This window comes from Eubalaena glacialis, chromosome 6 (assembly GCF_028564815.1).
Source record: "Eubalaena glacialis isolate mEubGla1 chromosome 6, mEubGla1.1.hap2.+ XY, whole genome shotgun sequence".
Lineage (NCBI taxonomy): Eukaryota > Metazoa > Chordata > Mammalia > Artiodactyla > Balaenidae > Eubalaena > Eubalaena glacialis.
Genome location: NC_083721.1, coordinates 13,240,593 through 13,256,205, shown reverse-complemented (window position 1 = coordinate 13,256,205; position 15,613 = coordinate 13,240,593). Strand labels below are relative to the sequence as shown.

Sequence of the window (15,613 nt, the reverse complement as noted above, 5' to 3'; positions counted from 1 at the left end):
AGAAGTATAAAAAACCAAACTGAAGTTTAAAAAACCAAGGCTATTACCTATGATGAATCAAAAAAATCCACTTTCACAATTAAAAAGTAAAAATCAAGATTAAAGGGGAGGTGCCAGTGCTTTCTATAGCAAAGACGCTGGTAATTATGGGAAATAAAGAACAGGTATGTTAAAAGATTAAAGGGGTGGTGAAGGAAGGGAAGGCTGATATCATGACTGGAGACCAGTGTGGACCTTGAAATGTCAGGAGAATGTTAGCTGAACACTTTCATGGAGGATGTAAATTTAAGTTGGATTTTTCAAAAAAAAAAAAAAAAAAAAAAGCAAGGATTTGCTATGTGAAAAACGGAAGGGAGAGGAGGAGGAAGGGCAGAGAGAACACCTGAAAAGGCAAATCAGGAGAAAAGGCGGTTCTTCTACCTCTTCTCTGCCCATCATCTTGTCTTCCATTCTACCACAGCCAACGCCTCTAGAAGTCCTGGACCTTTCATTACAAGTAACTTCATCACTTCTGAATTCTCATTTTCAAGTACCCCACTCTCTGACCCTCTTTCCCAGAACAACCTTCATCCCACTAGGATCACGTCCCCAGTGCCCTTCACATCTTTACTTTCCTCCTTACCTGTCTCGGAGTCCATGGTTCTCCCTTACCATGTTGCCTGGAAAAACCTCAGCACTGGTTTTAAATGCAACTCTTCTACCTAACCTGCACCTGAATATGGCTGGGCACCACCTCCAACATGCTGACTGGTCTCATTTTATTTATAACTACAACCACAAATGCTCCCTTAATCCTGGCCAGCAATTCTAATTTCCCTACTCAATTCACATTCTTATGTTTCTAGATATCTATTTCACATGTTCCTGTTTCTCCTTAATCCTGTCTATTCTTAGCTGGTTTTATATAGCTTCTGGGAGGTAAAATTCACATAGCCTACAATTCACCCACATAAAGGGTGTAATTCAATGTTTTTTTTAATATATTCAGAGTTGGGCAACCATCGAAATAAATTTTAGAACATTTTCATCACCTCAAAGGAAACCCTGTATCCATTAACCATCATTTCCTGTTTCCCCCCAACTCCACCCCGACCCCCAGGCAACCATACATTTTATTTTCTGTCTCTATGGACTTGCATATTCTGGACATTTCATAAACGTGGAATCATACAATATGTGACCCTTTGTGACTGGCTTCTTTCACTTAGCGTATCTTTTCAAGGCCCATCCATGTTGTAGCATGTGTAAGTACTTCATTTCTTTTCATTATCAAGTATTGTTAAATGGAAATACCACGTTTTATTTATCTTAGTTGGTATATTAAAAAAAAAAGAGGCATTTAGAAAGGCTTTGTTAATCCACCTACCTACCACCAAATCTACCGATTTACCTGCACCTGTATCCATACTACTCCATCTGTGAACATCTGTGCCCCACGTTCAAACTCTGAATCCATACCCTCACCTACATAAGAGTATCAACCTAGCAAATATCTCCTCTTTCTTGCAACAAAAATTTCCCCTCTACTGGGTTTTCCAATAATGAACATGCTAGAGTTTTTGGAAATAAACACAGAAGAACTGCCCTCACCTTGTATCTCCCTTCAGCTCACCCCCGTTTTACTGTTCCCCTATATAGCACATCTCCTCAGAGAGATGTCCAAAATCATTGTATCCATTTCTTGTATCTCTCATTCTCTCCTGACCCTATCTATATATACTTACATAGGCTTTTGAACCCATCACTCCAATAAAACCACATTTCTCAAGGTCATCCAGAAGCCTTCATTTTGATAAATCCCGTTAGCAAGTCTCAGCACTCTTCTTTGGCCCAAAAATGGCATCTGATAGTTGATCTCTCCCTCCTTCCTAGGAACTTTCTTTACTGGGCTTCCAGAATACCTTCCTCTACTTTTGTTTCCTAGCCCTCTAGCTGCACCTTCTCAGTATCCTTTGCTGGATGGAACAGTAGAGGACAGTGGTTAAAAAGCACAGGTGTTGGAATAAGGGTACCTTCAATTCTAGGTGCTGCCACATGGAGCTGTGACCTTGGGCAGGTCACTTCATCTGTTTATGCCTCTGATTCCCCATCTACAAAATGGGGATAACTGTGTTGACTTCAAAGAACTGTAAGGCTTAAATGATTGATATATATACAAACTCCTTGGAAGAGTTCCCATCATGTCTTAGTTCTCCGTATCATATTTTCAACTGCTAAATGCTGACGTTTTCCTGGGCTCATCCCTCTCACTACGTTCCCTCCCTAGGTAATCTCACAGACTCTGGCGGCTGTAAATATTATTTATATTTGCTGATTATACCAGAATTTACACCTTTAGACTTTACCAGTTGTTTAGCTGTCATCTGCACCTGAATGTCAAAGTTAAAACATCCAACATTTAACTTGACATCCTCATCCTAAACCCACTCCTCTTTGAGATTTGCCCATCTGAGGAATGGCAATTACACTCAACTAAATTGCTCAGGTCAAAACCATAGTCGTTCTTGACTCCTTTCTCTCACATATATAATAAGGCCATTCTGAAGGCTGTATCTTCAAAATCAGTTCAGAATCCAAATGCTTGTTACCTCTGCTGTGCCATCCTAGTGCAAGCTGTTAGCACTCGAATCTCATCTACTCCAATGGCATCCAAACCAGTCTCCTCTTTCCACCCTGACCAACTCCTATAGTCTGCTTTCTACAGAACAGCCATCCTTAATCCTTTGAAAAATGGAAACCAGATTTAAAGTGTTTAAATCTGTACTTGTTGTTGTACTCTGACTGGCCCCCGACTACCAGCTCTGAACTCACCTGCGGCTCTTCCTTATCATCACACTGCTCAACCCTAACAGCCCACTGTAGTCCCTCCAACAAGCCAAGTCTGTTCTCAGTCCAAGCTCCCCTTCTGTTCTCCTCTCTAAACGAGATGTTTTCCCTGTGTCTATATGGCTCTTTCCTCTATTATTTCTCTGTATTACCTCCTTAGAAGCCTTCCTTGGCCATCCTATTTAAGAGTACATCTCACACGACATTCCTCCAATCCCGTTCTCTGCTTTACTCTCTTCATAGGAATAGCTTCATTTGAAATTATTACTTACTATCTAAGTCCCCACTAGAATGTAAGCTCCAGGAAGACAGGCCCTGTCTTGTCATTCAGGGATCTCTAGTACCCAGAAGGGTGCCTGGCACACGGTAGGTACTGGAGTAAACACATGTTGAACGTATGAATGAATGAATGGTGGTGGCATAAGGGATGACTAAACTCATCAACAAGATACCTCTCAGGGGGCAAAAGCAGTGGCTACAAGGTCCAGGTCTCTCCCCCAGGGCGGTGAGTCTCTTTCCACTGTAAACCTATGAATATCTGAAATTTTGAGAAAAGCTGCAATGTTCTTTCACAACCTCCTTTTCCGCTCCTAGTCGCAGTTCCACCTTTTCTTGATTCCAAACGAATGAAGGTCACTGTGGTATTGTGCATGGCCCTAACTCAAAATTTGTTCATACAAGGAAAAAGATATACCAGCCACTCTTATCTCATCTCTCCCACCAATGCCCTGAGAGCCCCAAGGCATATATATATATGTACTTGTTTAATCATTAAAAGTGTTTTTTTTTTTTAAACTACAAACCTTCAGAAAATTTAAATAACAGTACAACCCATACATGTATTTCCTTCACCTAGATTCACCAGTTAACAACATTTAGGCCCTAATTATTTTGAAAAGACTCCCAGGTGATTCTTATAGGAGGCACTGCGTTGGGAGAAGGGGAGAATGGAAAAATGCGGAGCTAGTTTTCAAAGAATGAGAGAGAGCACATTTTAGATTGCATTATACATTACTATACCAAAAATAAATCGTTCTTAGAATGGTAGCAAGAGATTGCTAAAAGAAATTTGAGTTTTCAATAACATATAGCGCAGGCAGACTAAGATGTGTATCTATTTTTAGCATGGGGTACATTATGTTTTGATAAAATCTAATACATGAAAACCATAATTTCAAATGAAGAATCAGAGACCACTATCTCTTTAAAATGACGCCTTGGATTTTCTGCAAAGTAACGTACAATAAGGTTTGGTCAATTTCCCTATAGCTCATTTATAGCCGTTTTTTTTAGAATTTGTTTGCATATGAATTGCTATTTTATTGTAACTGGCAAAGTATAACAGCTGTGACTTAGAGTTAAGAGTTGTACTATTAGAGTCAAGAAGCTTGGGATATACTGGTAATCCATCACTGAATGAGATCATCCATAGGAAATTTTATTTTCAATGTTAGCTGGAAAAACTCTTACCTGAAATTCTTCACAGCATTACCTTTGTCTACCAAAAGCAATCTAGAGCCCAGAGTTTCTGCCCCTCCCACCTTCCTCAGGCCCAAAGAGATGTCAGAGATTTAAACTTAAGAGACTCTTTAGGCTGGAGTTCTGCAGCCTAGGAAGTGCAGAGAGAGATGGAGACAATGTGATAAGCAGCTTTCAAGTTTTTGTGCAAGACCTTCTCCATGTTTTGTTTGAAGTGCTTCGCCTTCTGAGAAAATATAGTGTGTATTCATGCATAAATTCATATCCAAGGTAAATATCTGCTGTGGATCGATCACTATTAAAACATTCATTGAACAATATTATATACAAAGTTGAAGGCACTGTGATGAGTATTTGGGAAACATAGTGGAATAATATAATGCAATATTTAGAGTACCAATTCAAATATTTTAAAGCTTTCAAAGAACACTTTTATAGGATAAACAAACATCTGGTAGACCCCTCTGGGTTATAATTTAATATAACCAATATTATAACAAAGTCTACAATAAGGAAGAATATTAAAATGCAAAAAGTGTTTAAAAAATTAGGTGTTATCATTAAAAAAAACTTTTGAAAACTTTCTTCAGGTTTCCTTTGAATGTTATTCACACTAGTAGATTGGTGCTCTAATGTTCTAATTTATAGTGTTAAAAATTACTAATTATAAAACTATCAAAATTCTAGGCAGAAAAATCTAAAGCTAAGTGAAATCACAAGTCAAATATCAATTTTAAAGTACAGTTGACCCTTGAATAACACAGGTTTGAACTGTATGGACCAACTTATACACAGATTTTTTTTTTCCAGTAAATATGTACTACACGATCCATAGTTGGTTGAATCTGCAGATGTGGGACCTCGGATATGCAGGGCCAACTATAAAGTTATGTGTGGAGTTTTGACTGCATGGGAGTTGGCAGCCCTCATCACCGCGTTGTTCAAGAGTCAAATGGAATTACAGAACTTGATAGTAAAATTATTCATCTTCAAGGCAGTCTTAAGGATCATAGATAGCTACTGCATAAAAGCAAACACGCCTGTTTAATTCACAAACCAATTCTGTCTACATAATTCTTGAAGTGTCCAAATTTTGGAACATCAAATGCCTATCAAGGCCAGGCAAGGATGTGTGAAAATCAAGCACGAAGTATACATCATACTACTGCCTAGCAAGTCAGCCTGTAGGCTACCAACCTGTGACTTTTGCTTTAAATATTTGGTAACAAATATTATCAATAAGAAGCAATCTTACACATACCCAATTCTTACTTATAAATTTTACCATCATCTATAGCAGTGTGACAAAACTGGAGAGAATCTCTGTATAATAATAATTAATGAGTAAATGTATCTGGCAAGAGAAGAGACTTTAATTTTCCACAATAGGAATGAATCCGATTTAGCTTAATTTTTCCTTGAAAAGATATTATGGATATGCTGGTAACACAACAGAGATATGTAACACAAACAAACATTTTTTTGTGTATTTTTTTATTGTTTGGAACACCAAAGTAACCCAAATTTCACATTTACAATGAAATTTTAAATAAAAATATGCTGTACATTGTATTAGAGATACATGTTATACAAAAGTTTGGAAAAGTAAACACATACACTTATACAGTAAAGAGAATGTACTGAATTGCTATCACCTTTAATATTCCTTCTCTCCTAAATGGTCAACAACTGTAAACTGTTTCCTTTAGCTTTTATGAAATGACCACTGCTCTAGCTATTTTGAAGTGTGAGGTACTAAGAACAGATTCCTTTAAAATCAAGTGATAATGAGTTATTATTGTGCATCGAATAGTTTTATGTTTTCAGATTATCAGTTACTAAAATAATCAGAATCTCTAAAAGATGGAGGTAGTTCTCTACAAATCTGGTAGCAAGGGCTACTTCAGCCCAATTCCAGAAACAGGTAGTCATCACTCCCAAACTAACATCCACACTTAAGTCTGATCATTCAGAAAATTCTTAACACCAAGCCATCCTTAAAGCACCCCACCACCTCCTTCATAACCAGGGCCTACAACAGAATTTTGGAAGATCTGTTTGTTGAAATGTTTTTTTGGCCCCTCTACTTTAAAAATATTATTGCCACATTTCAGAAATTAGGATCCAAGAACTCAGTTAAGTCTCAAGGATACATTTAGCTTCCACTGTAAGAAAACAATTTGAGTATCATTAATAGGAAGAATACAGATACCATATTGTGCTATTTAAATGAAATGCCATTATGACTAACACACATTTTCTCAGTAAGCCAACTGATGGAACTTTAATACATGTGAACTTATCTCTTGGTCTAATATATCATGAAATATCTGAGGCAGCCATGCCAAGATACATACTTCCCTGAAAAGGCTGCTTCCTCTGCTGACAATTAGAACAGTTTAAAATAAATCACAAGTAAGTAATATAATTTTAGAATTTTCAATACTCTTCTCTAGGTATGCTAAATATCATCTATGACATTCCTTACCTGTAATAAGCACCCACCATTCACTGAGTGCCTACTCTGTGGCAGGCCCCATGTCAGTTGTTTATATATGTTAGCCCAACTGAATGATCACAACACCCCGGTGTGACATTTCATTCCTTTTCTCACAGTTGAAGAAACAAGTTTAGTATCACCTTCTAGGCTTAAAGTTTTCTGTATAGTATAACATTGCTTTTTATTATCATAAGAGAAAACATTAGAGCACCAAGAGAAAACTTGAAAGCATCTAGTTCTAGTATTCTGTTACTTGGTTAACATCAACAATATTCAACCTATTTACTGATCCTTTAGTGCTACAATATTGCATGTAATTACTATATTCCTTTATCAAAATGATGGAATTGTGATTAGCCTTTTGGTTAAATCCTCCTTTATTTGCATATACACTAAAAAGTCTCATTTCTATAAAAGGTCAAATTCATGGGATATTCTTTTCAAGATTTCTTATTGAAGGAAAATGGAAGGCTCTCTTTCTCATGATTCAACTAAACTACTGCAGTTTAGTTAAAAGTGCCTATTTTAACAAAACAGTTTTCATTTTTATGTTATGTCATATTTTAACCTTTCCAGATCTGGAACAGCCTTCAATTTCTATATTTTGTTTTAAAAGTTACAAAGATCATCATCAGAGGTGAAGTATAAACAATCCTACACTGAAAACCATCCATCCATCCACTTACATAATAATGTTCCTCTCTCATGGAGCTTCCATTCTTGGGGGTGGGAGGAGATGGACATCCAAACAGGTATGTTAAATAATGATAAATGCTAAGAAATTTAATGATTTTTCTAGCAGTGACTAGCTTACTAAGTTTATTTTTCATGCTCACCAACTTTTGATTTGTGTTTTATTTTGTTTCACATGTTGGCTGAGAGTTTAAATTATACATTTCAGTAGTGATAAGAAATAAAGGGCAGAGTCTCCAAGACCTGAATGTTAAGTAAAAGGCAGGTAATTTCTTCTTTTTTTTTTTGGGCTGTGCCGTGTGGCTTGTGGGATCTCAGTTTCCCGACCAGGGACTGAACCCGGGCCACAGCAGTGAAAGCCCAGAATCCTAACCACTAGACCACCAGGGAACTCCCTGGGTTATTTATTCTTAAAGGTTGTTCGAAAGTAGCGGTTATTAAAGTCTTGGAGATGATGAAATCTTTTCATTCATTCAGTGAATTTACTAAGACCAGAAAAAAACCACAAATGCATGAAATTCTGTAAACAGTCTCAGATGGCCTAATACCCATGGATACCAGAGTAGGAAACTTCATTTCAAAGAGAATTCACAATCAGGGGCATACGTGTGGGGTAGAGGAAAGAGGTTGATCAGAAAATTCTACCCAACTTAGATTCTGTGATTCTTGTGTAACCATCTTATTACAAATATGGAGTGGGGGGGAGAAGCATAACAAAACTGAGATCCAAAGATATTAAGGTTTCCTGGCTACTAGTTCACTGTTCCCACTGTTCCTTCTACTATGACTTCCATTAGGGCATAGACCTCTTAAGCAACTTCCCCATTAAACAAATCATTTTCCATCATTATGATGACTACAGCTACATTACTTGTGACAAATTTTAACCCTAAATCCTCTTTTACCATTACCCAGTCTGTGTACTAAAAGAAATAAAAATCAAGTTTATTATCAGCCTAAACTCAGTCTTGGAGAGGGCAGAAGACAGCATGCCATTTAAAAACAAATTGATTTTTATTATAAATGTAGTACATGCAACAAAGTGAAAATTTCCAACAGTACTGAAAGCTGTAGGTGAAAAGTAGAAGTCCTACATCACAAACCAATGTCCCACAGTCCTACATCCCAGAAGTAACCAATATGCTCTTTCCTTAAAAAAACTAAGATTATGAAAGCGAACATTTGCACACACATACCTCTGAAAAATACAATGGGCTCACAGGACTAGGATATTCTAACACTAAGGATGAATTAACTACCCATTAGGAGAATCAAGTGTTAATTATATTTGGCAATACCACTTCAAATACAACAATTTATTGTTATAGGATGGTCACTATAACAAGTATATGACATATTCACTTATAATTCAAGCAAGGGTAAGGCCTCTTAAAGATGTAAACAATCTAAACCACACTTCCATGGATCACAGAAGTAGAGTTGTGGGTAAAGAATACAACACATGAACTCTTACAGGAGAAAAATGAGGGGTCAGTGGAAAAAGCATTGCCTCAGGCTGTGCAACTGTCACTCAGGTAACAAAGCCATTTTATTGCAATGTATCAAAGATAATTTCTTTGCTAGCCCACAGAGAATGCTACCAAAGTCCAGGGATTTTAAGTGTATAAAAATTAATCCAGACAGGAAAAAACCCCACATTGTTAAAGAAATGCTCTCTCTTATAAAGCTGCGATGTCTGGGGTTTTGTTAATCATGGACTATGTACCAACTCCTTTTTATAGAGATTAGTTTAATCACTTTGCTATACCAAATTAAGATGTGCAAATCCAAACTTTTATTCAAGACAGACAAACATGATTTCATTTTTGAGGCTGTCTCTTGAGCATATTCTTGGTAAAGACTAAAGTACACATATTTAAGAGAAAGATCTTCCTCAAAGAAAAATAGCCTCAGAGAACATTTTACCAAAATTAGCATTGTTTATATAAAAAGCCTAACTTGGGCAGGGGAAAGAAAACTAATGATAAAAAACTTAACTTACCAAGAAGTGAAACAGGCTGGGTTACAGGAGGGGTGGGCAGATTCGTGGGTGCAGCAGGTGGCACAGCAGAACCATACATTTTCACACTGTCACCAGACTCGGCGTTTCCTCTAGCCCCAGACACCACTGTTGGAATGGGATTTCCAATAGATAAGTCTTTTGTAGTGTCTTCATTTATACCAGCGATAGTAGCTAAGGAATATAATTACATCAACATGTGAAGCTGAATAAATAATTATCTCCCGGTCAACATTCTTTTGCCATACTACAGGTCCTATTACTGGTCCATTCTCCCTCCTACTCTCAATTCCAAGAGGACAAGTGAACACAAAGGAAAAACATGCTTACAGTTTGGGATGTTTATTGGTGGAGTGTGAGGAGGAGGAATGGATACTGGTGGAGTTATAGGAGGTGGGGGTCCAGGAGGAAGAAAACCTAGAATAAGAAAAATAATGTCAACTGAAGTTGTGTCACTTTATTTCAGGCTCTAAAAAAAGAATGTCTTCTCAAATAACTTAGTGTACCTGGTGGTAAATGCATTGGGTTGAATCCTGGGCGCAAAAATGGTGGAGGAGGTGGAGGAGGAGGAACACCAGGACCAAAGCCTGGAGGGGGAATTCCCAAAGGAGGCGTGAAAGTGGGTGGCTGGAGAGCACCAACTACAGGAGGTCCCGGCTGATGTGGTGGGACCTAGAGAGAAAGAACAGAAAATGAAGCCACATATCTAGCCACCCTCCCACCCACATAGTGTGTAGAGACAAGGAAAATACCTTGTTGAAAAAAGAAAAAAGAAATCTCTAAATTGTGCTTATTATGTGAATACACTTATTAGATAACAGGTGGTAATCTGCACCTACCCCTAAACAATAGAAACCACATATTTTCCCCTTTTTCTATTTGGCCGCACCGCACGGCATGCGGGATCTTAGTTCCCCGACCAGGGATCAAACCTGTGCCCCCTACAGTGGAAGCACAGAGTCTTAACCACTGGACCACCAAGAAATTCCCAAAAATCACATATTTACTCTCTACTTTATGACAGCAAATTCACACTGTAATTCACCAGCACCTATATTGGTGTTCTGCTAGAATATTAATATATTAAAAAATGTCTCATGGTTAGGTCAATAAGTTTGAGAAATACAACTTCAAAAAAAGCTACCTGGTAATCTGCACAGTGATTAAGATCACAGGTCCTTAGGGTCAAAGTGCCTGGCCCCCCTTTCAAGTCGTTTTGTGACCCTGAGCAAGCTACTTCCATTACACTCCCTAGACCTCAGTTTACTCATCTGTAAAATGGAAAAGTGCCAACCTCACATAATTATGGGGATTAAAGAGTCAATAAATATTAAGTGCTAGTGCCTGGCACTTAATAAATACCCAACATATGTTAGCTATTGTTAAAAAAAAAAAAGTATAATCAATCTTAAGAGATTAGTCAAGTTTCTTTAAATGAGTGCTGACATTCATTGAATCTTATTTAGAACCTGCACTGGAAGGGCATATCCAAAAGGTCAGCTAAAGAGTGCCAATTTGGGAACTCCATTTATAAAATATCACAGCTAAGTATGTATCAAAGCATGTAATTTTCTCCTAACACTAAGAAAAATAAAGAAGCTAGGCAACCCAGTTTTGTGATAGCTCAGATTTATCTGATTCAGTTTTAATGTGAGAAATTGAGGAAAGAAGGTGTTGAAAGAAAAGAAAAATCTAGTGGATCATACATAAAAGTATGGGTCAAGTATTTATAATTTTTACCAAAACATTACTTACTTAGCTCTTAACATGTAACAGGAAAATCACATCTCAAGTCAAAAAGGTTATGAGGTAAGACACTGAATAATCTCGACAGATATAAGGCAATATGAAATTTACTCTGGTTTTTAAAAGCATTTATAAATAATAGGTCTGACATACCAACACACAAAAAATTAATATGTACATCTATGCACTCATGTCTTTGACTATGAATCTAGACATACATCTATAGTAAGATTTAGAAAGGTATCTTTCAGACACTTAAAAGTTTAAACAATGCCCCAAATAGTCTTACCTGTGGAGGTGGTACTGTTATAGGTGCAGGAACAGGAATAGGAGGGACAGGCACAGGTAAAGGCTTAGGTATGGGTGATACTGGTTCTGTGTGTGAGGTTTCTGCCCCTCCATTTTGAGCAACTTCATTTTCATGCTTTTTGGGAATTCCCTTCCAATCTATGAGAGTTAAAGAAATTTAACAAAAGCTTACATTTCAGTTTATAACTTTAAACCCAGAAATGATTTTTAAAATGTTGATATTAAAATCAGAAAGCAGGACTTCCCTGGTGGCGCAGTGGTTAGGAATCCACCTGCCAATGCAGGGGACACGGGTTCGAGCCCTGGTCCGGGAAGATCCCACGTGCCTTGGAGCAACTAAGCCCGTGCGCCACAACTACTGAGCCTGCGCTCTAGAGCCCGTGAGCCACAACTACTGAAGCCCGAGTGCCTAGAGCCCGTGCTCTGCAACAAGAGAAGCCACTGCAATGAGAAGCCTGTGCACCACAACGAAGAGTAGCCCCCGCTCGCCACAACTAGAGAAAAGCCCGCGCTCAGCAACGAAGACCCAACGCAGCCAAAAATAAATTAAAAAAACAAAAAACCCCAAAAAACCAGAGAGCATTCTTATTATTAAAGAAATGCCTATGCTAATCTCATAAACATTAATTATTTAAATTAACAATAGCAAACATGCAAAAAGAATGCTTACTTACGTGCCAGGCACAGTTCTAAGCTATATATATATTTATTTAATTCTCCTAACCATCTATAAGTACCATCTATAAGTAGGTCCTACTATTATTATTCCCATTTCTCAAGAGGTGAAAACAAAAGACAATTTGCCCGAAGTCACATGCCTAGTAGTGGCAGAGATGGGATTCAACCCAGGCATATTTGGCTCTAAAGTCTCTGTTCTTAACCACAGAAGTGTATTGTTTGGATTAAAGACCCTGGGAGGGAGGAGCAGGATTCTTTTTACCCGGGACCAAAGTCTCCCAGAATGCCTGGCACATAGTAGGCCCTCAATACCTGTCTGCCTGAACAGAAGCCTAGCCCGATCCTTAAGCGAAGGCATTACGCACCAAGGAGGGAGGAGGTGGTATATGGGAAAAGTCCAGCACTGTTTCACTGCCTTCTGGCTTCTCAAATCATCCCTCCTGATTGAAGTTCTTTAATGCTTCAAGTATTTACTGTACTTTGCCACGCCACCCTGTGCTCCTCTCGTCCTGCTATCTATCAGTCTTCAGGTCATGCCCCCACAAGCTGCCATTTTTCCCAATGCAATTCCACTATCAACCTGGCATTTTTAATATTCAGCCTACAAATAACTGCACCTCCTTGTCTTACACGTTTGCTTTTGATGGCTTCTCTGGACATTTAAACATTTTCAAAGAAATTACTATGAAGCAGTGGATTTTACTAACAATGTTCAGTTTGAGACTCATTTCATCTGTTAGGTTTTTACAGTGAAAAATTCTACCTAAGATCCACTTAATACTATAATTAATAATTAAGCCCACAATCAGTAATTATTTGTGTCTGCATCTCTCCCACTAAATGTAAGTTGCATAAGGGCAAGGACCACATTTGTCTTATTCACTGTTGTTTCCTCAGTTTATTATAATGGAGAGACTGGCACCCACATAGTGGGTATTTGAAAAATCTCAAAAATCAGATCCTAAGGCAAAGAATAAACATTTGTCACAGCACTACCAAGGAAACAGATGAATTTTTTTAAAAAAATTAAATACTGCTTTACCTGGATTAAGTGTATCACTGTCCAACATTCCTCCTTCACAAAAACTCTCCAGTTCTTCAGGCTTGACTTTGTCCCACGGAATATAAGTAACACCAAGTTCTACATCCCAATACTGCTTATAATCTGCCTTTATTCCTTTGTTTAAGGCCCAGGCAATCTATTTCACCATTTGTTAAAATATAAAAAGAAAGGAAGGGAGAAGAATGTCATAAACTGAGAGTTAACTGTTCTCCACGATTCTAATCGCTCAGACTTGGTCAGCAAGGGAGCAATCTGGCCTGGCTATCCCTGGATCTCACTCAAAACTTTATTCGGTGCTAGGAAACTGGTTACCCTACCATCTCACTTTGTTTCTCCTAGGATGGAAATCTGACTGGCAATCACTTCCTTACTCTTCCAACCATCCACCACCCACCAAACCCAGGCAGCATAAAACTTAAGAGAATAGGAAAAAGTTTATCAGGGACAGGCTGAAGTTCCCTGTACAACTCAGCATAAGAAAGTGGGGAGCACTTTTAAAAGTCTTGGGTACCTCGGAATTACTCAACATCAGACAAAATCCTTTTGCAGTGCAATCCAAGGGTAGAACATGGTATTATAACATTAAGGAAACACTGACTCTGGCCCCTCAGAGTAAGAATACCCATGTACCTATATCTTTTCCTCTATCTTCAGTGAGTAATTTTCATAGTTCTAAGATGAGATGGCAAACTTTAAAATTAAAATGTGAAAAATACAAAATTTTCTGTATGACAAAATATTTTACAAAATGACATTACATTTAAAGCGTCAAGTAAATACCTTGATGAACTTACCTTTAAAAAAAAAGACAAAAATTCTACCATGCACCTAACATTTAAAATTTTAACTCTTAGGAGATAACCTCTTTTAAAAAAGATGCATTTGTAATGCCCCAGTGTCCAAAATTACATTTTTTTTAAAAAAGTCACATAATATTATATATTAAGTTTTAAAAGAAATGAATTATAAACTATAAAACAGTACCTTTATGGATTTCTGGTTCACTTTATAGTTTCCTCGGCTCAGTTTCTGCAGGGCACGGTAAGCATCTTGCCTATGAACCATAACAATATAGGCACAACCTCTGGGAGGAATCATCTGCTCCAAAAGATTTTAATATTATAAAATATAGTAACAACTAAATAAAAAAGCAACAAGATATAATACTAAGTAATCAGTTCCAACAAGCCCAACTCAAACCCCCTGCACCCTCCAGAGCCAGAGTTCTATAACTGGAGATTAAATGAATTTGTTAAATTGGTGGTTCCAGTTTGGTCTCAACTTCCAATTATCGACAAATCTACAGTTCCCCAAGCTTTGTTATATAAAGACTTTTTTAGAAAACCTTTTTAGAAAAAGGTTTTAGATTAAACTTGGTGATCCAAGAAATGTAGTTAAATGCTAAACATGAACTCAGAACACCTGAACGCTAGCCACATCTTCTACAAACCTGGGCAAATTTTAACTTAGGTTTCAAGTCCTTAATTTCATAAAATAACATTAATCACATCTATCTACTGTCATTAAGTAATTTAATAAATACTCACATTAATTGATTCAATTGGACCAAACTCTTCTAAGAGACTGGCAACATCCTGCTGAGTAGTCCTTTTGTCCAGCTGTCCCACCCAGAGTGTAGTACTACAAACTTAAAATAAAATTATAATCATAAAAATATACACATTCGATAATGAATAGCACTGTACTTTACATGAAAAAAATCATTAAAGAAGATATGCATGAGTTACATTATGATACCACAAGTTTAAGTAGAAAACCCCATATACATTTAAAAAATTGTACAAAATTGTGGTAGTACTTCCAGAAATGGAACCAGGATAGTGAAAGGTACACCTATGAGTTGGTAAAAAAACTGGTCTTTTTGAAGACACATCTAAAGATTTCATCTATGTAAACTAGAGCCAGAGAAGCAGTATTTTGCCCAAGATCGCCCTTGGCAAGTGAACACAAGAGCTAAGACTTGATCCCAACTATCTTGATGACCAACCAATTCAGTGCTTTTTGTTCACTGCATGTAGCTGTTCCTTTCCAACTGTCGAGTGTGTATGATTTTTGTTTCATGTTGTGTCCTCGGTAATAAGCCTTGCAGAGTCAGAAGTTTTATACATGCCCTAGTTATACTATAAATTAAAATTTCATTAATAGCTACAGAGTTATATCAAGAATATGTCTAGCACATCTTATTAAACATATTCTAAACACATCATGAAATTCAGGAGATAATGTAAGCTAATACATTCTGTAAATCATAAATCTTTATAAAAGAGGGCACTAGTTA

At 37.4% G+C, this 15,613-nt stretch overlaps 1 protein-coding gene across 3 annotated transcripts in view; it reads right to left on the bottom strand.

The window, feature by feature from the left end:
• Positions 1-15,613, bottom strand: part of SCAF4 (SR-related CTD associated factor 4) — a 56,862-nt gene that overhangs the window by 5,472 nt on the left and 35,777 nt on the right. For 2 of the 3 annotated variants that reach the window (XM_061192916.1, XM_061192918.1), the window contains 7 exons: positions 14,862-14,962; positions 14,299-14,412; positions 13,294-13,450; positions 11,554-11,711; positions 10,025-10,190; positions 9,849-9,935; positions 9,501-9,692 (listed from right to left, as the gene is read on the bottom strand). In XM_061192916.1, the coding sequence (XP_061048899.1) occupies positions 9,501-9,692; positions 9,849-9,935; positions 10,025-10,190; positions 11,554-11,711; positions 13,294-13,450; positions 14,299-14,412; positions 14,862-14,962 (975 nt within the window). The remainder of the gene's footprint in view (positions 1-9,500; positions 9,693-9,848; positions 9,936-10,024; positions 10,191-11,553; positions 11,712-13,293; positions 13,451-14,298; positions 14,413-14,861; positions 14,963-15,613) is intronic. The other variant, XM_061192917.1, reaches the window with a different exon arrangement.